General features: G+C 34.0%; 1 protein-coding gene and 1 pseudogene across 3 annotated transcripts; one reads left to right on the top strand and one right to left on the bottom strand.

Annotated features, from left to right (window-relative positions):
* Nucleotides 1-2,095: 2,095 nt before the first annotated feature.
* On the bottom strand, nt 2,096-22,725 carry LOC7464416 (protein LOW PSII ACCUMULATION 1, chloroplastic). Of its 3 annotated transcripts, XR_002977705.2 has the most exons (6): nt 22,333-22,725; nt 21,453-22,025; nt 21,315-21,365; nt 20,667-20,835; nt 3,027-3,089; nt 2,096-2,321 (listed from the first exon to the last, which is right to left on the bottom strand). XR_002977705.2 is itself a non-coding variant. In XM_024584896.2 (5 exons), the coding sequence occupies exons 1-4, from the start codon at nt 22,557-22,559 to the stop codon at nt 20,694-20,696; spliced, it is 993 nt and encodes a 330-aa protein (XP_024440664.1). In that variant the 5' UTR covers nt 22,560-22,725; the 3' UTR covers nt 16,918-17,226; nt 20,667-20,693. The 3 variants fall into 3 exon arrangements, 2 of the variants coding, with proteins under 2 accessions (XP_024440664.1, XP_002320616.2); XM_024584896.2 differs by lacking the exons at nt 2,096-2,321; nt 3,027-3,089 and adding an exon at nt 16,918-17,226; XM_002320580.4 differs by lacking the exons at nt 2,096-2,321; nt 3,027-3,089 and having other exon boundaries at nt 20,452-20,835.
* Nucleotides 5,746-10,990, top strand: LOC18105408 (uncharacterized; annotated as a pseudogene).
* Nucleotides 22,726-23,160: the final 435 nt, after the last annotated feature.

The raw sequence follows: 23,160 nt of genomic DNA, 5'->3' as shown, positions 1-23,160 counted from the left end.
GCTATGATTAAGATGGTGAATGTGCCCTCGTACCCTTTCTCCATCTCCATGTTTTCACCTTTTAGCGAGTTCTTTCCTTTCATGGTATCTTATCCTTTAATTTCTCTCAAATCATTGTTAACAATAAATGAAAAAACTTTATGGTAATAAGTTATAATTGCTAGATACTTAAAAATAAAAAAAAAAATTACATAGATCCCACTAAAAAATAACAAGAATGCTTTTTTATTAAAAATTAATTGTAACTTTTTTTCTCATTCTTTCATGTAAGTATGAATACCATACATTCTTATGGCTAAGTTTGAATTGCAAATATAAAAATTATTATACATTTAATTATACTCCTTTTACACAAATACAAAACTTACTATAAAAAAGTTACTTATGATTTAAATTCATTCTCTTAAAAAAGTTCAATTGAATATCTTAAAAATATTTCAAATGAAGGAGTGCATTTGACGAATTATGCATGTGTTATGAAGATCATAAATAGAAAAGGAAAGACAAATTGAAGCTCAAACCAGAAATACTAAAACGTAAAGAGGCAGTATATAAAATAAAGCCATAAAACAAATACTACAGTTATTCCCCTCCTCTCTCTCGGAATCAAAACACATAAATAAATCAAAATTAACAAAACCGATTTCAAGTCCGACACTTCTCTTTTTTTTTATTATTAATGTGGGTATTCGGGTTAGCTTGCGTGCACCTTAATTAATCCCACAAATCCTAAAATTAACGACCATATAAGTCTTCAGTGGCCCTGAAGTTTATGAAACTCGAACTCGTAACCTTTAAAGAATAAATCCAAGACTTAACCAATTACACGGATTCACTTCACTTCTTAGAGCCCGTTTGGCTCAACGTTTGTGGCAGCATTTTTATTTAACTGTGATTTCATCTCGTTTGGTTACAAAACAGAACATAATTTTCATGCATGGGCCCCACCATTAAATGCATTCAAAACTCAATTTTGTAGAAGCTATTTCTACATGCTTTTCACAATGCTATGTTTTTACCATGTTTATTTTTTTAGACAGGAGGCGAGAAGGAGAAGAGCAAAAACAGAGGAAAAAAAGAAGGACTGTTATCCATCAGTGGAGAGCAGCTCCCTTTCACCACCAGCCTCCGTCATTCCCACCGCCGCGCTGCTCTTCCCCTTCCCCTTCTCCTTCTCCTTCGTTGTCTTCTGCATTCTCCACTGCTCTGCAATGTGAACAGTGGAGAGTGACTGGCCTCCGACGTTTCCACCATCCCTCAATCCATCACCGTCGAGCTACTCTTCCCCTTCCCCTTCTTCGTTTAGGCTGCTCTCCATTGTTCATGGTCAGACCGGTCTGACCCAAACCTAAATGTGTTGGACCGGTCTGACCCAGTAAAATTAAAAAATCCAAAATATTTTCTCAGATATTGTGTTTTATTAAAAAAAAACTAGTGTTTAACATTAATCAAAGACACTACATAATTACATTAGAAAGAGATCGCATGATGACGTAGCATTTGCAGAATTTGATTGTAATCTAAATTTTGTTTCGATGATATTTTACCTGATGTTGTTATACGCTCAGGAAGTCATGGAAACTGTAGTCCTTGTCGGATGAATTTCGTACATGATGAAATTACAAATAGTTTAATGGAACAATAAACAATATTTTATATAAAGTATTGTTTATTTCATGATGTAATAGCAGTAGATAAATCTACAATATTGAAATTTAAAACCATCAATATTAATATATATCTTTTTTAGTTATTTTATAACCTCAATGTAACATTCCTCATTCCGGGATAAAAACAACAATCTCATGTCAACCAAAAAACATAGTGATTATGTATGTATATATATATATATATATATATATATATATATGTATATTCATGGTTTTCGTATTAAAATCTACCAAAATTTCGACAGGGTCCACCCTATACCGGAAGGTCCCAAATTATCGACATGTAATCTGTTTACACTTCTAATAACTCGAAACTCATAACTCAATCCCGACCCAATCATCCTGGGTTTCATTCCACAAATATTATCAAACCTATCAACCACAATATTTATTATATACATTATATAACAAAATATCATTATGGATGGATAAAAATATAAAGACACAGTCATGAAATATGGTTATATGAACTACAGAGTTAAGTTCATTCAATCAAGTTTAAACATTAGTTATACAAATTAAGTTATACAAACATTTTCATGTTTACAAAATACAAGGGTATACAAACATTTTCATTATAATATACTACAATATATGTTTACAAGAAGGGAACATAAGTTAGGATCTACTCATGTCGTGCATGCGATGATCCTGAAATAAAATACATATTATTGAAATGTAAATATCACAATAAATATAACAACACGAATATCTAACAATTTCAAAAGGGTAACATGCATTCATATTTTGTTCACTTCTCCCTTTTAGTTTTTATTAGAATCTCTTCCTTGTTCAACTATTAATAACCATTCCCTCTTCCACTATCAACCTCCATTCCAGACTTTATAAGATCAAACATGATTATTTCTGCTTAACACATTACCGATACCACTTTCACTGGTATCATCATCATCACCCCGTAGGAGTTGATGCAAAGTGATCCCCTTACTCGGATCCTAACATACACTAAATGTATGATAGCCAATACATGGTGATCCCCTTACTCGGGATCCTAACATACACTAAATGTATGCTAGTCAATACATGCTTGATCCCTTTACCCAAGATCCTAACATACACTAAATGTATGCTAGTCAATACATGTTTGATCCCTTTACCCAAGATCTTAACATACACTAAATGTATGCTAGTCCAAATGTGGTGATCCCCTTACCTGGGATCGTAACATACACTAAATGTATGCTAGTTCAAGCCTCAAATCACACTTCTTATATTTCCTTTGTCAGCGATAATTTCATTTCACACAACAAAATTTCACCTTGAATACACATACATTCAGTAATTCACATTTCACATCAGTAATATAACTAGAAGGTATAAGTGTGATTCACCTACCTGCAATAGAAGCTCTACTCGTGCTCCCCTGCTGCTGCTGCTGCACCACGACTGTGGTCCTTCCTGCAAATCACAGGTTTATCTCATAAATTTTCCTCACTCAAGGATATGTTTTATAGTAACCATATCAACAACCAACAAGTCTTTCTTTCAGTCATTTCTTAATATTTTAGGTTTTTCTCATTTCACCCATTAATTTTGTCGTTCTTTATCCAACCATAGTTATCATTTCTTTCTTTATATTTGAATTGTTTATGTTTAAATCCCGAACTGTCACTGTGTAGACATTGAATTGTTACTGTCTGACATCTCCTCAGATTTTTAACTATATCTAGAGTTATATAACTCAGTTTCAAGCGAGATTGGTCTTTTTAGAAAGCTAAGACATGAGGCTACAAGTTCTTTGAAGGAAGGAAAACCCAATTCTATCTCTAAGACAATCAAAATTGTTCATCAACAAACATTTGGACTGTTACTGTCTAACCGTTACTGTCTGATCTCTCCTCAGATTTTTAACTATATCTAGAGTTATAGAACTCCGTTTCAAGCGAGATTGGTCTCTTTAGAAAGCTAAGACATGAGGCTACAAGTTCTCTGAGGAAGGAGAACCCAATTTTGGCTCTAAGATAGTCAAAATTGCTCGTCAACAAATATTTGGATTGTTACTATCCAACCGTTATTGTCTAGACATTGAATTGTTACTGTCCAACCGTTACTGTCTAGACGTTGAACTGTTACTGTCCGACCTCTCCTCAAAGTTTTAACTATATCTAGAGTATAAAACTCTGTTTCAAGCTAGATTGGTCTCTTTGGAAAACTAAGACATGAGGTTATAAGTTCTCTGAAGGAAGGAGAACTCAGTTCTGCCTCCAAGATAGTCAAAATTGCTCATCAACGAATCAGACCTACTACCCTACAGGGTCTGTCATGACCCAGTCTCAATTAGTGACCCATAGTTGGAGTTCTATAACTCCAAATTGAGAAAGACCAATTTTCTTAGTTAGTCAACATCCAAAACTACAATTTCTATGAAGGAACCTAATCCTAATTCCTTCATCCTCTTACCCGAAATCCCTCTAAAAGTCGAGAGACGAAACTATCCAGATTCGTCAACCTTTTCATTTACACCCAACACATGAAGTTATTAATTTAGCAACTCATACTTTTTCCTCAATTCAAGTCTAAGAACTCTAATCTATAATTCAACATCCAGGTATCAATTCATAATCGACTTTGAAATGACTCATAAGGTCATGTTTAAAACACCTTACCCGGTACGAATCAAGGTTTCGATCTTCAACTCCCTCCTTTTCCTTCTAATGACAGCCGGCCCTCCCCTCTTCTCTTCTTGTTCAAATTTTCTTGTTAATCTCTTGCCCACCAGTGTTTATTCTACCTATAACCCTTAATCTTAGATGAGTTCTTGAAATTTTAGTGTTTCTCTCTTGATTTGTAAAAATGGATACAAAAACTCCCTCTTTTCTATCTTTACGATGGCTGTAGATTTTACTCTTAGTGAGAAGAGGAGTATTTATGCTTTATAATTATTCTTATTTGCATTTAGACCCCATTTTCTTTAAATGTATTTGTTTTGCCCCCACTTCTTTTTAGTTTAGTTTATTTTCTTTAATCTAATGCAGCTTTGATTTTTCCAGGATGTACATTCAATTTCAAAAGCATTCTTAACCAAACACATTAAACAATTTTTTGTTTAACCTTAATTTTAACTATAATTTTAACCAAACATATATTTTAACAACCCAACCTCAATAAAAAATATTTTTTATAAAATAATTATTTTAAATTATAACTATAAAAACTATCACAATACCGAAGACACTCTTAGGCCCCATTTGTTTGTAGGAAAGTAGTTGTTTTTTAAAGCGAATTCCGGGAAAGTAAATTATTTTCCGATGTTTGGTAGTGTTATGAAAAGTAAGTTGGAAAATACTTTTCAATGTTTGGTTATATTATGAAAAATGAGTTGGAAAATAGCTTATTAATGTTTTATTTTTTTTTCAAGTTTATTAAAATAATAAGAAACAAATCTTATAAATTAAAAAGTTGAATGGGAATGGAATTGAAAAAAATCTAATTTCATAAATTATCTCAAATAAATAAATAATAATCAAAATAATAGAGATCAAATCTAACAGATAAAAAAATTGAAAGATGATGAAATTAAAATAATAATAATTATAATTTTATAAATTATTTTAAATAAAATAAGTAACAATCAAAAGAATGAGAACCAAATTTAATTGATAAAAAATTTCAATTTAAAAATGATAAGAGAAAAGTAAATGACAATTATAAAAATAAGAATCAAAGTTAATATAAAAATCAAATTAAATCAAATTTTAAGGGATGAATCTAAAAAAAAAAAGATTCAAACAAAATATATAGCAATCAAAAGTTTAAGAACCAAATTTAATATAATTAACAAATAATATGATATTTTTAAATTTTTCATAATTTTTAAAAAATATTTTCATTCAAAATAAAAAAAAAATTTTAAAAAATCAAGCTGAATTTTTTTCACAAGAAAGTATTTTTTATTGATAATTTTTTTTTTTTTTTTTTATTAAGAGAAATCAAAACACCAATCTCTATCACTCTCCTCTCTGCTAAAATCTCGTGCTGTGCCTGTGACTTCATAACTCTAGAGCTATTTTTTTTCTCTTACTTCCTGTCGAATCTCCGGTTACGTTCCACCGGAATGTCAGATTCTGGCAACCAGGTTTCTATCTTTGTCTCTCTTAAAAAGTACTTCTTCCTTTTTGTACCGTGTCAGCTGTAGCTCTTTTAGAGGACGCAATCACTCTTTCCTTTTTCTTTTTTTTCCTGTTTTATAGCTCTCAACTATTTGCTCTCCTCCTTCAATCTCTCCTCTTTTAACTCCTTTTGACTTTTTCCCCTTTGAATTGTTTCCTTTACTCTAAAAGAAAAGGGAAGCTTTTTTGGAAGCTGATTATCTTTAAAATTAAATTTTTTCTCTGGCTCTGCATTTTTGGATAAAAACCTGGACTGAACTGGTTTTAGTTTATTATTGATGTGATAATTGACAAAACATGAGAAGAGGGAATATTGTTTGCAGTGAAAGAGAGATTTGTCTTTTGTCTTAAGTCAAGGTAGCTTCTTTGTTTTGATTTCTTTTAACGTTCTTATCAAACGGTTTCTTTTTTTCTTCACTTAGGTTCCTGTGCCCAATTCCTTTGCTTTCACTCCAAAAACAGAGATAAAAGGGGGGGATAGTTGCATAAAATCTTGATAAAACTGGGTGTCATTTGGTTCTGATTGATTTTTGTTGCAGAGGGTTTTGCCTGATTTGAAGCAGCCAGCTACTTTCTTCATGTCTTTCCTACGTATTCATTGACAGGAATAGGATTTCGTCCTTTTTAGAAACCACCCGTTTTTTGTTTTCTATTTTTTGCTGCCATCATTTTTTACATCTCCGAACAGATATCTTGGTCTAGAGTTGGGGTTTCTGTTTTTAGGAAGTTCATAAACTGACAATTGGTATTTATTATAGGTGTTGAGATAGATGGGATTCAGAACAGAGAGGCTCAAGTTTCCAGGATGCTTGGGCAGGATGGTCAATCTTTTTTATTTGAGCAACGGGGTCGCTGGAAACAGGCTGCTCAAATCTGTTTAGTTAAACTTAACGTTTTCATGACAATTAGCTGTTGCCTAGCTTTAATAGGTGTTGATTTTAAGTTTTTGAACTATTTCGCAATTTATTATGAGGGGCGATGAGCAATATAAAGGAGTCATCTACCATTTATGTCTTGCATCGCATTCCATCTTTTCCAGCCATCGTAGGATTTTAATTTGCTTATTGTGGATGGTTTAACTCGATTCTAAACTGTCCTGTTTAGGATTCATGCTGGTTGTTTATATTTTCATATCGATGGTTGTGCATCTTAAATTATACATCAAGCCAACTGTTGCTGACATGGAGATGGTGGTTTGGCAGGTTCTTCAATCTCAAGTAGTCAATCAGATGTGGCAAGGATGTTGAGTGCACTCTTTGGAGGTAAGACTGAGGATAAAATGGTAAAATATCGAGAATTTTTATTTGTAATACTGACCATAGTCCAGTGAAGAGAGAGGTTTTTCTGAAGAACTTGTCTACATTTCTAACACTTGCATTATAATATACTACAATATAGTGTCCTGATCTGCAGATTGTATCTGAGTTGAGGAGAAGCTCCTCAAATAAGAAAGCGAATGGAACACCCGTAAAGACACTCACTGCCCAAGAACTGTCCAAAGAAGTTGAATCTAAGCATAACTCCCCCCAACTTGGTTGCCAAGTTGATGGGACTTGATACCCTTCCTCATCAGCAGCCTATTGCAGCTACACGAAGAAGCCACTCTAGAGGTTATTCAAGGTGTTCTTTAAGTCACTCAGGGATACTTGTGGAGTCTTGGGATGAAGATCATAGTTTTTTGGACAAGCAGAGGCCTTGTGAAGGCCACCTATGCCAGGAGCAAAGTGAATACAAAGATGTCTATAAAATCTGGCAGCAATCCAAAAACACAATTCTGAGAGATAGTTCACCTCAGAAAGGAAATCACAATGGAAGCAAAATGATGGCTCTTGTTCGCCTGAAGTTTATGGAAGCAAAACGTCTGTCAACAGATGAAAAAGGCTGCCAGTCCAAGGAATTCCAAGATGCACTGGAAGGTTCCAATAAAGATTTATTCCTCAAGTTTCTGCAGGAACCAAATTCATTGTTCTCTCAACATCTGCATGATCTGCAATGTATGCCTCCATCTCCCGAGACAAGGCGCATCACTGTTCTGAGGCCTTCGAAGGAAAGATTTGCAGGATCAGGGAAGAAGAGTGATAAACTGACAAAGAAACAGTCCCATACTGGTCAAGCTATTGGGTGGGAAAAAAGTAATCTTGGATATTCTTCTGCCTTTTCCAATCAGAAGATTGATGAATATGCTGCTCAACCCACTCGAATAGTAGTATTGAAGCCTAGCCAAAGGAAGATCCATGACGTTAAGGCTTTGGTTTCACCACCATCATCGCCACCAAGAATGTTGCATTGTGAAGATTTTTATGATGAACCTGAAGATTTTGAGGGTCAAGAATCAAGAGAGGTGGCAAAGAAAATCACTCGGAATATGCGTGAAAACCTGATGGGCCACCAGAGAAATGGAACTCGTCTTTCTTCTGTGTATTCCAATGGCTATATTGGTGATGATAGTTCAGTTAACAAATCAGAAAATGACTGTGCAGTGGGAAATCTCAGTGATACAGAAATCTTGTCACTGACGTCTAGGCATTTATGGGATTACACCAATAGGTTTGATAACCCCTATTCCTCTTCCTCCTTCAGCTGTGCATCTTGTTCTCCAGAGTCATCTGTTTGCAGAGAAGCAAAGAAGCAACTTTCTAAAAGATGGGTCATGATGGCATTGAATGGGAGAGCTCAAGAGCAAAAAACTGCCCGGAGAATCTCCAGCACTTTGGGAGAGATGCTTGCAGTTTCAGATGCAAAGAAATTTGTGAGATCTAAGGAAGAGGTTAGTAATAAGGAACAAGAACCAAGAGGATCAACCTCTTGCATCCCTAGTCATTTAAATAAGGAAGACAGCACACCTGATTCTCCTAGAAGTCTTCTAAGGTCCAAGTCAGTGCCTGTCTCATCCATGCTTTATGATGCCAGGCTTAAAGATGAAGTTTCACACCCTGATGCTGGCAAAACTGAAGTTTTGAAGGAGCTGACAAAGGCAAAGATCATGAAATCTTCTCTAAAGGGGAAAATTTCTAGTTTATTTTTCTCGAGGAACAAGAAACCAAGTAAAGATAAATCTGTTGCATGTCAATCTAAAGATGAATCTCAGTCTGCCATCCTAGGGTCACCAGTTCCTCTTACTGAAAAAGTTCGTGATGATGCAGCTCAATGTTGTAATAACTGTGGCTGTGAAAAGCGTTTATCTCCTGTTTTACATGGATCAGCAAGCATAGCTTATCCAGATCTTATCAGCATGGGAACAAATCAAGGCATTGTTTCCCATGAGGTAGTTCTATCTTCTTTCTTTATGATTGCCCTGTTTTGTTCTTTCCTAGTCATATATGCTGCTATTGTTATTATTGATCAAAGGTATGTCTACAGTTAATAATTTATGGAAAACATGACTGAGAGACACGAACATTGTATTTCTTATTGAACAGAGTGAAATCCCAGCCTGTACTTCCTACCTCTTATAGTTTGTCAATTAATTAAAGTTGGGCTGGACTGTATGAGCTAAGCCATCCTGTGGGCTAGGAAAATGAGTTTGGGTTGGTTAATTCATCAATTTTTATGTGTAAACGAAACAGTACCAGTCTGTGCTTTTGCCATGCAGCTTGAAACACATCTTGATTTCTTACTTATTGATTCTATTTCAAGTAAAGCCGGGATTTCTTCAAGATTTCAAGTAATGGTAGCAATGTCATACATTTGTTCTGGATTTATACTCCATAATTGTCTTCTTCCAGCTGAATATCATTTATTTATTTCTATTTGTCTGTTCAACTTGAACTTCCCATGAAGCGACCTGATAATCTTGTAAAAACTTTTTGCAGGGAGGGGTAGCGGTAACAAAGCCCTTGGTGCCTGTGACGATGAATGAGAATCAGGATCAGCCAAGACCTATCTCAGTTTTAGAACCCCCATTCGAAAAGGATGACAACACAATTCTGGAGGCTTCTGGCAGTATCAAGCCAGGTTACAGAGGTAAATATCTCCTATTTTTGGGACTTTTAGAGAAATCTCTTATGCATTTACCTAGTTCCTAGCCAGATCATATGAATTCTCTCTTTAATGCAGGAATAGAGGTGCCTCTCAAGTCTAATTTGATTGATAAATCGCCACCAATAGAATCAGTGGCTCGAAATCTATCATGGGATGATTCCCGTGCAGAGACAGCTAGTCCTTATCCATTAAAGTCCTCTCCCTCTCCGGCCCCCTCTGGTGCTGAGGAAGATGAAAAGGACTGGTTTTTCTTGGTCCAAACTCTACTAACAACAGCTGGCCTTGATTCCGACCTGCAATTAGATTCATTTTTTGCCAGGTGGCATTCGCCCGGAAGCCCATTAGACCCATCATTGAGAGACAAATATGCTAACCTAAATGACAAGGAGCTTTTGCTCGAGGCAAAGCGAAGACAGAGACGATCAAATCGGAAACTTGTATTTGACTCTGTGAATGCAGCGCTGGTTGAAATCACAGGTCATGGATCAGACAGGAGCACAAAGGCGGTGACTTGCAGTGGGGTTCAAAACTGGTTGGTAGAGGGTGCACAACCCCAGATAGTTGACTACTTGTGGGCTCAGTTGAAGTCATGGCTTTGTAGTGATGTGAGATGTACATTTGGGGACGGTGGAGACAGCAACGGCCTGGTGGTGGAGATGGTGGTAGGGAAAGGGTGGGTAGATAAGATGAGAGTGGAATTAGATAGCTTAGGGAACGAAATAGAAGGAAAGTTGCTGGATGAGCTTGTTGAGGAGGCTGTCTTTGATTTGACAGGTAGGGTGTGATGAGGCTTTCTTTTTCCTATTTGTTGTAACTCTTCATGTTGTCTATTCATGCAATTGAATTCCATTAATGCTGATCCTTCCTACCTGCCCTTGCTTGCTCAACACCTGCAACTGCCTGAATTAGTAAATATTTTCTGTATATTTTCCCTTGTTGTTGATATCTCATGGATAGATAAATCAGCTGGTCTGGCAGGCAAACGTCTCAAATCTACCTGCATCATCCATTGTGTTGATCACCAAAGGGCAAAGATGGGGCCTCTATTGTGTTGTTCGTGATTGTTGTAGTTACTACTATTTCTACAACTCAACTGTGTTGTTGGTAAGGTTTCAAGAGAAGGTGTCGGTCTTAAGAATGTGTTTTGAAGTATCAGAAAGAGAAAGATATTGTTTATGATTAATAAAATAAATTAATATATATATATATATATATATATATATATATATATATATATATATATAGTGAATGATATAACGAAAACCCGGTTATTAATGTTAATTAAATAGCAGAGTGAAATGCTAGTCTTTCTAATAAAAAGAAAATTAGTTTTTATTTATTTTGTGTTAGAGCTTAATTCTGGTTGATAATAACAAAGGATTTTTATTTTTATATATTTATTATGTAAATATAATTTAATTATACAAAATATAAAAGGAAAAAATTAAAGATTTAAGAAATTAAATAAAAAAATGAAGTAAACAATTTAAGAAATAAGAGAAGATATTAATTAGAATTTAAGAAAATAATTAAAAGTAAACAAAAAAAACAAGGGAGAGGTTATTAATTAAAATTTTAAAAAAATTAAAAGTTAAACAAAAAATCAACTAGTGTTGAACTAGTGTTGGGTTTGGCAGAACAAGTTTGCATACGTCAAGCATAAAAATGCCCACACGCACCTTGGCTTGGAAGCTTGGGCCTACATGCTTGTGTAAGGCTTTTTCTAAAGAGCAGGTGAAGACCTATCACTCGTTGAATAATTTTCTAGTCACCTCTAATAATTAGAAAATCAATGATTGAGTTTTTGGACTTAAAAAACAACCTAGAAGTCATTAAACCTATTTTCAATCTTAAAACTCTTTAATCAATATAATTGTTGTGGCGTCAATTTTTCACAAAGATCATCTTTTTCCTTACAAACCTATCTCTTTTTCCTTCGAGTACACTTTCTAGCCCTCGTCTTTTGGATAGTACGCTTTTTAGCCATATCTTTTTTTTCTTTTAGTGTGCTTTTGAGCTCTCACCTGAAACACTTTCAGAATGATTAACCATTTCTTGATCTAGTGAGTCTGTTATTTCTCATTCATTTTTCTTCTTTACAAAGTTTACAATCTAAAATCTCTTACAAGATTTTCTATCATAAACATTGTCACACCCGGACATCGCGGTGACCGATTAAAAAAAATAATCTTGATTGGAAAAAAGAACAGACATCTGGCATCTTATTCTTTTATGGGAAAAGGTCTTGTTCAAGGAGTCGTCACCTAATATTATGGTCACTAGGAACCCTAACTGGTCAACAGAGATTCTATGGTACGAGACTGGTTACGCAAAAGGAAAGATGTTATCACCCCTTAAGCGTCCTACCTAAGGCAAGTTGCATTGCTGGTTTTGTCTAAAATTGATAATAATTTGTTCTCTTTTTTCTTTTTTATTCTTCCTTTTATGTTCCTGACTCTGGCGTCAGCGAACAATTCCGACGAATATTTCTAACTCTGGTGTTGGTAAATATCGCACAAATCCAAAAAATACGATACTCCTGACTCTAGCGTCAATGAATATTTTTGCAAAAAATAAATTTGAAGAAGAATTTTTATATGCCATTTTTTTCTTGTTTATCCTTTATTATTATTTGCTATTTTTTAGATGGAAGTAAAAAAACATTGCACGACATATTTACATTTAACAGTTTTAGTCCACAGATTGAGCACATATACAAAAAATACAAAAATAAAGGGAAAAAAAAACACAAAGTGTGAAGGGCCCACAAATAAATCAACGAAGGCCCCCAAATATTTTTGGAATTTTCTGTTATCGAAAAGGGGTTCATTTGATCAAATATCAAATTAGAATGGGCATAAAAATTATGGTCAAGGCATAAGGGTGTGTTTTGCCAAGCACACCCTTAGCAAACACAATTTGGGCCGGCTGGGCCTAAAGCCCAGACCCGGCCCACTCTTTTTTTTTCTTTTTGGGCTGGATCTAGCCCAGCCATGCAGGCTGGGCTAGACCCAGCCAAACCAACCCGGTTACTAGTTCAGACCAGTAACCCGGCCGGTATATTTTTCTTTGCAAGTGTGCGCAAGCTACTCGCGCACACTTGCTACAGGAAGAGGGTAATTAAAAGTGAAAAGGAGGGGACGAAATGACTTGTTGATGGACTGTTGTTGCCAACTTCTTGAGCGAAGATTGATGCAGGTGCTTGTTGCTGGGAAAACTGGTATTATTTCTTCTGCTTTGGTTTTCCTCCCCTCTGTTCCTTCTTCCTCTCGCCTTTGTGTTGTGTTTTTTTTTTGTGTTTTTCGAGTTCTTTCTCTCTCCCGTTCTCTTTGTTTTCTGTCTTTTGTTTTCTCGATTTTTCCTAATAACCTCCTCTTAAGGTTTCTTTTAATGGCCTCCTCTTAGGGTTTTTTTGTGATGACCTCTCTCCAGGTTTCTTCTAATTGTCCCCCCCCTCTTTTTTTGCATACACTGAGATTTGTATTTATAGTGTTAGAGTCCCTTCACGTGTGAGAAATAAAGTTTCAATCAAACTTATTCTCTTCTTTGAAGTTTGAATTTGATTAAGAATCAAATTTGAAAGTGGATAACTATCATTATCTTGAAGACAAGGATTATCTTGAAGATAGAGATTATCTTGAAGATAAAAATAGAATGACAAAAGCACATTGTAGTCACTAGTTTTCACGCAAGTTGACAAATCACACTTTTCATCAAAATAAATCTCTGATCTTTTAATTTTACATTTTAAACCCTATAAAATTAAATTAAAAAACCAATGGGCCAAAATTTGGTTACAACAGTTGTCCTCTCTTTACAATTGTTGGCTTTTGAGTTAACAGGCCAAATCACATCAATTCCCCACATCGCAAATAACCATAGAGATGTTAGATTAAATAGAGGAGCGATGGGTGCATTGATCTTATTACTATACACCTGATACTTATGATATTATTGACATAATCGATACAATCTTTTTTAACGTCATTAAAAAATAATAAGCCCTTTGTATTTTTCTTGTCATCATGTGCACTAGTATGAGTTGAACATGTCCTTTCATGGACTTCTTGTAATGTATTTCTAGTGTCAGCCTCATTTAAACACCTTAGCAAGGTTCCGTCGAATGATCTTCTGCACAAAAATTCTCCGTCTAAGTAGAAATTCATTGTCAATCTTCTCAAGGTTTTCCTATTTGCTTTGGAAGCTCCCACGGGATATTCCTAGTTTTGTACAAAGTTTTTAATATCACAATACTAAGGGTTCCCATTTATCTCTCTTTCAACTGAGCAATAGTGAGCTCAAAAATTTCTAATATTAATGTGCACTAGTTGTATTTTATGTCCAAAATCAATTCTAGCCATGATAACTAGTGTGGCCAAAGCATCGGAAAAATGGTTCCAAACTCTTCCTAGATGGGTGAACTTTATCTATTCAAACATTTCTTCTAGTTTGGATAGATATTCTTAGTAGGGTCTTAGCTTTTCTTTCTTGGTTTGTCATTCCTCTTTCACTTGACAGATAATCAACATTGAATTACCGTATGCATCTTTTTTTTTAAGCTCTAATACAGCCTGTAAACCCAGGATACAAGCCTCATACTCAGTTGTATTGTTAATGCATTTAAATTGTAGTTTAACCGAAACCAGGTACTGCTTCTTATCATAAGAGATTATCATTGTACCAGCTTCGTTTCCATATATATTTACCGCTTCATCAAAATACATGGTCCACCAATCTGTCTTTTTTTCTTCTTCGTTGATTAATAATATGTTTTCATCAGGAAAATCAAAATTCAATGGCTCATAGTCTTCGATGGAATTGTCAGCCAGATGGTTAACAATTGTGCTTTCTTTTATGGTCTTTTTGTCATATACACTATCATATTATGCTAGTCAACGAGGTCAAATTTTTTAATTTTGTATATTTTGACTCGCCTCAACCGATCTTTGGCAATTTCTTAGGAATTCCAGTATATTCTTCTTAACTGATAGATTTTTTTTCTTCCATCTTTTTTTTTTATTTTTTTGTATTTTCTCTTTTCCCTTTTTTATTTTTTTTTGTTTATGTGAAGCCCTAAAACGGGTAAAACCTAGAGTGTTAATTCTCTATTTTGTGACTTACATAGTTTTTTTAAAAAACAACCACTCCTTAAAAAGTAAGAGGCACAACTTATTATCTATAGCGAAATCTAAAAAACCTATAAATCGGTAAAATATCAATTTGCTCCCTGAAGAATATCCATATATTAATTCAAGATAATTTTAAAACTTTACTCAATCAAGTCGTTGATTTTTCTAAGTCTAGAAATATAATCCTTGTATTAATTATAATCTAGTCCTTAATTTCTAAAATATATTTTAATTAAGTCATACTTAATTAAATCATCTCAATTAAATTTTTTACTAATGGTTCTTAATGCGTGTGACCCATTAGGTTTCTAATATGTTGGCCTAAATATAAATCCTAATTCTAATTAAATAGAAATAAATAAATTAAAAAATTTAATTTATTATCAATTAAATAATTTATTAATTTATATTTTAAGATCAGATGCATCGTTTGACAACGTGTCATGATCCCTCAAATATTAAAAAATTCATTAGTGGTTTGACTTGACATTTCAGTAACCAGTTTCTCTGTGTAATTAATATTCTTTAATCAATAATTTTTTTATTTAACATTAAAACATGAAGTATGTATGTCGTGTTAAATCATATTTGTTCTATACATAATAATCATTGATCATTTGAATAAGATTTGAAACCCTTTTCAAATCTTATTCCACCCTGGCCAAGAATTTCTCGGTTAATACTATTTGAGAACAGATTAAACATTTTCTCTAATTCCCCTAGGGTGATGAATCATCTCTTGTTCACTCAAATACCTTCATATATACTTCATGATATACCCAATGTTTGCCCTTTCGTTACCTTGATTAAGATAACAAGTACAAAATCAAAGCATAACATTCTCTATATAAGATGATTTAGTGATCTCAAGTCCAAAAATCATTTACACAACCGTCACGTGAGCTTTTCAATAAACATAGATGATCTCTCTATATGGAATCCTCATGCGGGTCAGTTCAATATACATGTCTTATGACAAACATATGTTAGTTTTAGGTATCCCTTATACCTCAGCTTATGAGAACAATTGTTTTCTTTCATAAAGAAAAAAACATAATATGTATCAGTCTCTACAGCTCTAATGAATATCTAGTATTTAGGAGAGCATCGATTAGAAACATTTTAGGAACAATACTTTGATGCAATCAGAATCTCATAATTGTAACAATTTTATAATTTTCTTTGCAAAGCATTTTTGTCTTATTGACTTTATCTTTATTCTAGATAAATGTTAAAGATAAATTAATCCTTTATTGATAATAAATATGTATTTGCATGAATATAATAGTGACATGTGTAACCAACCGATTGACTACATGGTATATTAAACTAACAATAAATACATCATAAATCCTTGAAGTCAAAGGTTCACAATCTCTTCAATCTTAAAATTTTCAACATACATATTTTTAGAGTTTATTTCTCTAAAATATCATTATATTTTCTCTTTACAAAGTTTCTGACTTTACCATCATAGAGTCCCCACGTTCATCAAAAGGAACCTTTTATAGGTATCAGCTATTGGTCATTTGGCTTACCAAGTATCACTTGCTACTACCACAGTTACTGGTCACCTGGCTTATCAGGCACCACCTGCTACTACCACAGCTATCGGTCACCCTCACTTACTAAATACCACATGCTACTACCACAGCTATCAGTCATCTTGACTTACCAAGCATCATTTATTGCTAATTACCAACCCCTTAGGCTTTTCATAGCAAGTCAGCAGACACCTTGACTAGAAAAAATGAATTTGATTGATTGAACTAAAAGATAAACCAATTAAACACATCAACCTTATTCATAAGCATCTTGAATTTTGAGACTCATAAGTTAGAAAAAATAAGTTATCTTGAAAAACACTACATTAATGCCAGTTGAGTTAAAGTGATGCAACCATATTATTTGATAGTTTTACCCACATTTACATAATATTTTTTCTATATTTTATATATAAAATGTCTTGATATTCTTTGTTTTGTGTTTTGAAGGCACTTTTGGATGTAAAATTCGAAAAGAAGTAAATTGGAGATAATTGACATATTTGACTTCCAATCGATGTTTTGTGCAGAGCTTGAGCTCTAGAGGTCGAAACGAAATGATTCCAGTGGCATTAGAAAGCTGACATCCATACCTTTCTGTAAATATATGGCAAGAAAAAAAAAAGAGGATGGAGATCGCAGCCTTCAAAGACAAATCTCATATTCTGCCAGTGTTGACCTTTGACCATTCTGACTTGAATATCTTGAGCTAGAGAAGTCCATTTGATGCAAACTCAATTTGGTTGGATTCCTGACTCGAAGACCTATCATCCTACCCAATTTCAATAGAAAAAAAGCTCATATGAGAGAGATATGATTTTTCTAAGATGCCACATGAATTCTGCCAAAAGACATGTTTTCTGAAGAAACAGGTCCAAATTACTTCTCAAAGCTTCCAAACCAACATCCAAGTCTTTATTTCACTAATTTAACTCTTCTAAGTCTAAGTCAAAGTTTGTGGATTTTATGCAAGGTTATTTCTCTTTTTTTAGAAAAATAGTTATTGAACTACTTAAAAGTAAATTGTCTACTTAGGTAAGGACTATTTTGTAGGCAAGAGGGATTAGGGTTTCTTATCAAAAAAAAAAAAAAGAGAAGGGCGGCCAGCCAAGAGAGAAAAAACACACCTTCCTCTAAAAAACCCGAAATCATGCATTCTTCTTTCTTTTTTATTAGTTGTTCAATAGACATGCAAGGCTAAACTCTTTTTCTTGGTTGCAAGGACATGGAAACCTTCGGATTTCAAGAACTGTGAGATTTATTTTACCTTTTCTTTTCAGTTTATATGATGAATGAATATGTTTATTTCTTGCGATTGTTTATTTTAATTGCTAGAGCAGACTCTAAGTTATTATTGTGAACAATCTATTGTTAAGTTTGCTATCTAAACTGGAGTTGTGATATATAAACTTGTGAAGCAACTAAGTTTAATAATCGTATCGGATCTATGTTATTAATCTTAGGAAAAACATTCGATCAAATCAAACATGAACTGCGGATAGTTATGTTGTCTAGATTAATCAACTTATCTAGTTTTTAAGGTTGCCATTGAATTTTAATTACTAGTGCGGACACTGTGATTGTTTGATGGTTAGGGTTAGTTATACAGTGGATCTATTAACTAACCAATGTTAAGAAAATATAAGGATTCGGATATAAATTGATGTTTTGTTTTAATGATCAGTTCTGATTTCCGTAGGTGGATGTTTACTTGAAACCAAGGTTTGTTCTCTTGATAATTTTTTGATTTATTTAATTTAGCTTGATTGTTTAATTCTGTTATAGCCTAAATAACCTCAGTTCCCCCCATTTGCATATCGTATAGCATAAAAATCTGAACTAAAACTTCCTTGTGGGATCGAACACTTGCTTGCTCTATACTATCTTGTTTATTTAAGTTAAGGTAATTAATTTGTGCGATCGCGACATCGCAACAATAAGTTCATTGACGTGTGTTTAACTTCATTTTATTCGTTTGAAAAATATCAAATTTATAATGTTAGTACCAGTATAGAGGAATTTCACTAACCAAGTATTTCAAATTGTTAATTGTTGGAATAAGTTTAGTCTTAAGGATTACCTCCACCGAAACCAATTAAGCATGGTTCAAATGTAGAAAACAACAATTTTTTTCCTTTAAAAGAGGGATTTGAATTCACTTCTCACTACTTAAATTCATACATGAATGTGGCAAGCAAACAATTAGTAATAAGTAAAAATAGTAGTAACATTTTTTATCCTGGCATGCTACAGGTGAAGATTCTGAGGAAGGAATCCTACTGGTTCAATGGTGTTAGATCCGTAGTAGCTGTTAATCAGGTAAGACAATCTCTCTCCTTCCTGACCTCTTTTTTTCCTTTAAAATTTCTTATCATGGTTATTTATAGTGGATTTGTATTGGACAGGACCTTAAGACTCGCTACATGTGGCAGTTTGATTCAACAAGGTTAATTATGAAAATGTATCTACAAACAACTATACCTTAAATGAAATCGAAGTAAAATGAGTGTGATGTCTTTGAATTGTAATTTTGGTTTTCTTTATCCAACTCTATAGCTTAAAGCTTTGTAAGTGTCATGAATGTGTATCATACTCCACCTTCGTGACTCTCTCTTGTTCCTTATTATATTTCTATTATTATTGTTAAAATCAAATTCAAAAAACCAAAAAATGTTAACCCTTATATTGCCCCAACTGGCTGCAATTTGTAACGAGTTTCTGACCGACCACAATGAAGGCATAATTTGTATCCTTACTTTCCAAAAGAGAGTAATGTTGGGTTCCAGAATATCATACACGCAGCGGAAACAATAAAACAAAATTATTTGGAGGTCTCTATGATCCCGTTAGATAGATCTAGAGTTGTTTAAGAATTTATTACTTGAAGATCTAATCACTTACACAATCGTTTGAGGCCTTTCAGTGATCGGTTTCTTAGTAATAATTAATATCATTTCATCAATAATGTTCTGATTTAACATTAAAACATAAAGTACGTATGTCATGTTAAATCATGTTTATTGTGTACATAATAGTCATTGATCATTCCAATAAGATTTGAAACCCTTTTCAAATCTTATTCCACCTTAACCAAGGATTTCTCGGTTAATACTATTTGAGAACAAATAGAATATTTTTCTTAATTCATCTAGGGTGAAGAATCCTCTCTTGATCACTCAAGTACCTTCATATAGTTCATGTTATACCTAATGTCTACCCCTTCATTATCTCGATTAAGATACCATGTAACAAGATCAAAGCATAACATTTTCTATATAAGATGACTTAGTGATCTCAAGTCTAAGAATCACTTACGCAACCATCACATGGGTCTTTCCATAGACATAGGTGATCTTTCCATATGAAATTCTCATGCAGGTCAATTCAATATACATGTCTTATGATAAGCATCTACATATTAGTTCTAGGTATCTCTTATACCCTAACTTATAAGAACAGTTGCTTCCTTTCATAAAGTAAAGAACATAATATGTATCAGTATTCACAGCTCTAATGAATGTTCAGTATTTAAGAGAGCATTGATCAGGAACATTTTAGGAACAATGTTCTAATGCAATCGAAATCCTATAATTATAACAACTAGTGGAATCTAAAGAACAAATTAGTTATAGTGGTGAGCTGTGACAGGGTATTTATTGACACATACAAAAAAAAATAAAAAACAAATATGGATTAGCAAAAAGTCTATACTATGATTTCCCAGCACATAACCTAAGCTAACCATTGCGTTTTCTAGACTAAGGTAATTATATTCATCTCCAGTTCCTAAAGTTTGTTTTCTTTTCTTTCAAAAGAACAACAATCAATTACTCTCGTGTTACTATAAAGAAATGCACAGGAAGTCATAGCGATGAACTTCATAATTCAAAAATTTTGAGAAGATATATAGGTCAATAGCATCGATTTGATTTAAATAAAAGAGAAGGGAAAAAAGGTTAGGCCAAATTTGTTTGGACATAGAGAGGGAGGAGAACAATTAATACTAATTGTGAAGGATTGAATATAAATATTGCTTCTAGGCAGTACAAATGATAAAATTTTGCAATGACCCGAAGGAGGGTCAAGGTTATGAAAAAAGGATGAATTATATAATAATAAAAAATAAAATGTAAGTTCTTAAATTCAAAACAAAGGAAGTAAGATAACTTTAGCAACGACTGGAGGAACTATACAATCAAAGAAGAAACTAACCTGCAGTGGCTGGAAAAATAAAACTATCTAAAGAACTCTTCCATCCATGCCATCAAGAAGACCTGACCACATTCCCTTTGATGGTGGTAGTTGGGCGACAAAAGCATTCCAAGGGGGATAACCAACACCACTTCCACGGACACGGCCATCCATGCGCAGAGACAAATACCTGTAGAACATAATGTACTCGGAAAAGTTAGGAATATTCCTAACGCAAGCTTTATATCAACTTCTACATATAAATAAAGGAAAAACATCATGTTAAGGATAACACGCATATACAAAGATTTTATGTTGAGAAGATGACAACATTTCACTATAATTGGAACCATGGACTCTCAACTCTAATCCCAAGTACGCCCAGTCCTAATATCGCACAACTTTTGTTTTGCCACAAACACGCACATAGTACGTTATAAGTTGGAAAAAACAATCCTAAACCCAATATGATGAGCTTATACAATTAGGATTTGTTAAGGTGTAATTGATGCCACATCTTTAACACAAAAGACTGATTTCTTAAAGCATGCTTCACATTCTCACAACCATGTGAAATGGTGAAATGTAAAATTACAGAATTGATTTGCAAGAATTAATCCTTGCATTTTCCTGCACTAGAAAAAGGCAAGTAAATGGAAGAATACATACACAGGAGATTCAGGGGAGACGCCAGCCAGCTTCTTCTGTTCATCTAACCAGCTGTAATTTGTTATGTGTGGAATGAGAAGGAGTGAGCACAAAATTCGAGAAGAAACAAAGAAACATTTTTCTGACACGATTTCTTACTTGGACCATTCAGAAACATAGATAGGAGCCAACTGCCAGAGTCTCTTCCTCTTGGTGGTAAGCTCCTTCATCTCCTCACCCTCGTCAAACTCAAAACTAGGTAAATTCCCATTTGAAGCAAATGGAACCACAAGCACCCCTCTATCCAAAAGGCTCTGAGTGAAAGGCTCACTAAGTTTAAAAGATTCTAAAATGAAAGGTGCAGGGCCAGCACAGATTACAAGACGAGCAACACCCCTCAAAGAGCTCACAGAAATGATCTTCTTTTCATCCACACGGAGCTTAAGATTTGAAAGGTTTTCCTCTCTTGACAGCCTAGCCAGTTGTACATTTTTAGCTTTGTTCTCCCTGTAATATAGGAATGCGAAGATAGCTGCTGCTCCAATGTCTATGCCCAGACCTTTCAGTATCTCAGGTACTTCAGCTGCTCTTGATGGATTTGCTAGAGCAGCAATCAGTCGTGTGGTTGCTATTAATCCTCCCAAAGCACCACTTGCAAGAAAAGCTAGGTAGAAAAACATCCGGACAGTCCGAAATGGAGATAGAACTTCACTCCTTATCTTGGCTGTAGAGCTGAAGAACAAATGACAGAGTGATTACAAGGAACCCTCAATTGTAAAAAAAGACTCTGACAGCTGAAGCATTGAATGGGAAAAAAATAGTCAGAGAGGAACTGAGAATATTCTTTAACAAACTTAATTCCATGGACAAAAGCGTAAAAGTCAAGCACATTGCAATACATTCAGCTGTCTGCCTTCCTATGCAGATTAACCAATCAATATTTGTCAGCTTTCACCCTTAAACTATTTCAATTCATGCTCTAATTTTTCAATTCAAGATACAAAGTACAACAACAAAAATTGAGAAAAGGAGAACCCACCTGACTTCAGTAGACGGAGAGGGTTTGTTGGCAGCAGAGCAGGTGATGGTGGAAGTGGAACAACTTTGCCTCTTGCAGCTTAGCATGTGTTGTGTTAAATTATGATCAATACAAGAGAACAGTGCACTGTTTCTGTGATTGCCAATTTGGTATTTGTAGTTGTTGTGATGATAGAAGTTAAGGGGTCCAGCCATGTTGTAGGGAAAGAGACCCATGAAAGAAGCCATGGCTGGCGCTGGAACCTTTGCAAAATTTCCAACTCACAGGGATTTTATTTGTTTGAACAAGAAATTAAATAAAACCTGTGATGCCGCCGCCGCGTTGTTGGATGATCGTTATAGCGCCACGCTTTCCCGTTTATTTCTTTTGTCCGTGCGATTTTACATGGGCTGGATCATCCAGAGCGATAACTGAAATAATGTGGAGGAGGTGGACATATTAGTCCATTAAAAGAGCGTTTGGAAACGCAGGCCAACCCGTATTTTAAAAAAATTAAAAAAAATTATTAGAAATTAATTTTTTTATATTTTGAATCGTTTTAATACGCTGATCTTAAAAATAATTTTTTAAAAATAAAAAAAATATCATTTTCATGCATTTCAGAATGAAAAGCACTTTGAAAAGCAATTGCAACCACACTCCCAAACAGACCCTGATGTTTTTTCACCACTACAATTGGTTGGATTTGAAGAGTACAAATGAAATCATTTATGTTTTTTTATTTAAAAATATATTAAAATAAAATTTTTGTTATTTTTTTTTTAAAAAAATTATAACATCAACATATCAAAACTCCAAAAATATAAAAACATTTAAGCAACAAAAATT

This window comes from Populus trichocarpa, chromosome 14, assembly GCF_000002775.5.
Source record: "Populus trichocarpa isolate Nisqually-1 chromosome 14, P.trichocarpa_v4.1, whole genome shotgun sequence".
Lineage (NCBI taxonomy): Eukaryota > Viridiplantae > Streptophyta > Magnoliopsida > Malpighiales > Salicaceae > Populus > Populus trichocarpa.
The sequence above is the reverse complement of the archived record's forward strand: the minus strand, read 5'-3'. Positions and strand labels throughout refer to the sequence as shown.

Bases quoted from the DNA above. Each gene is read 5' to 3' on its own strand.
- LOC7464416 (XM_024584896.2), bottom strand. From the start codon at position 22,559: ATGGCTTCTTTCATGGGTCTCTTTCCCTACAACATGGCTGGACCCCTT. The intron at 22,026-22,332 runs GTGGGTTCTCCT...TTTGTTCTTCAG, and splicing joins TCTCCGTCTACTGAAGTCAG to CTCTACAGCCAAGATAAGGA. The intron at 21,366-21,452 runs GTAAGAAATCGT...AACAAATTACAG, and splicing joins TATGTTTCTGAATGGTCCAA to CTGGTTAGATGAACAGAAGA.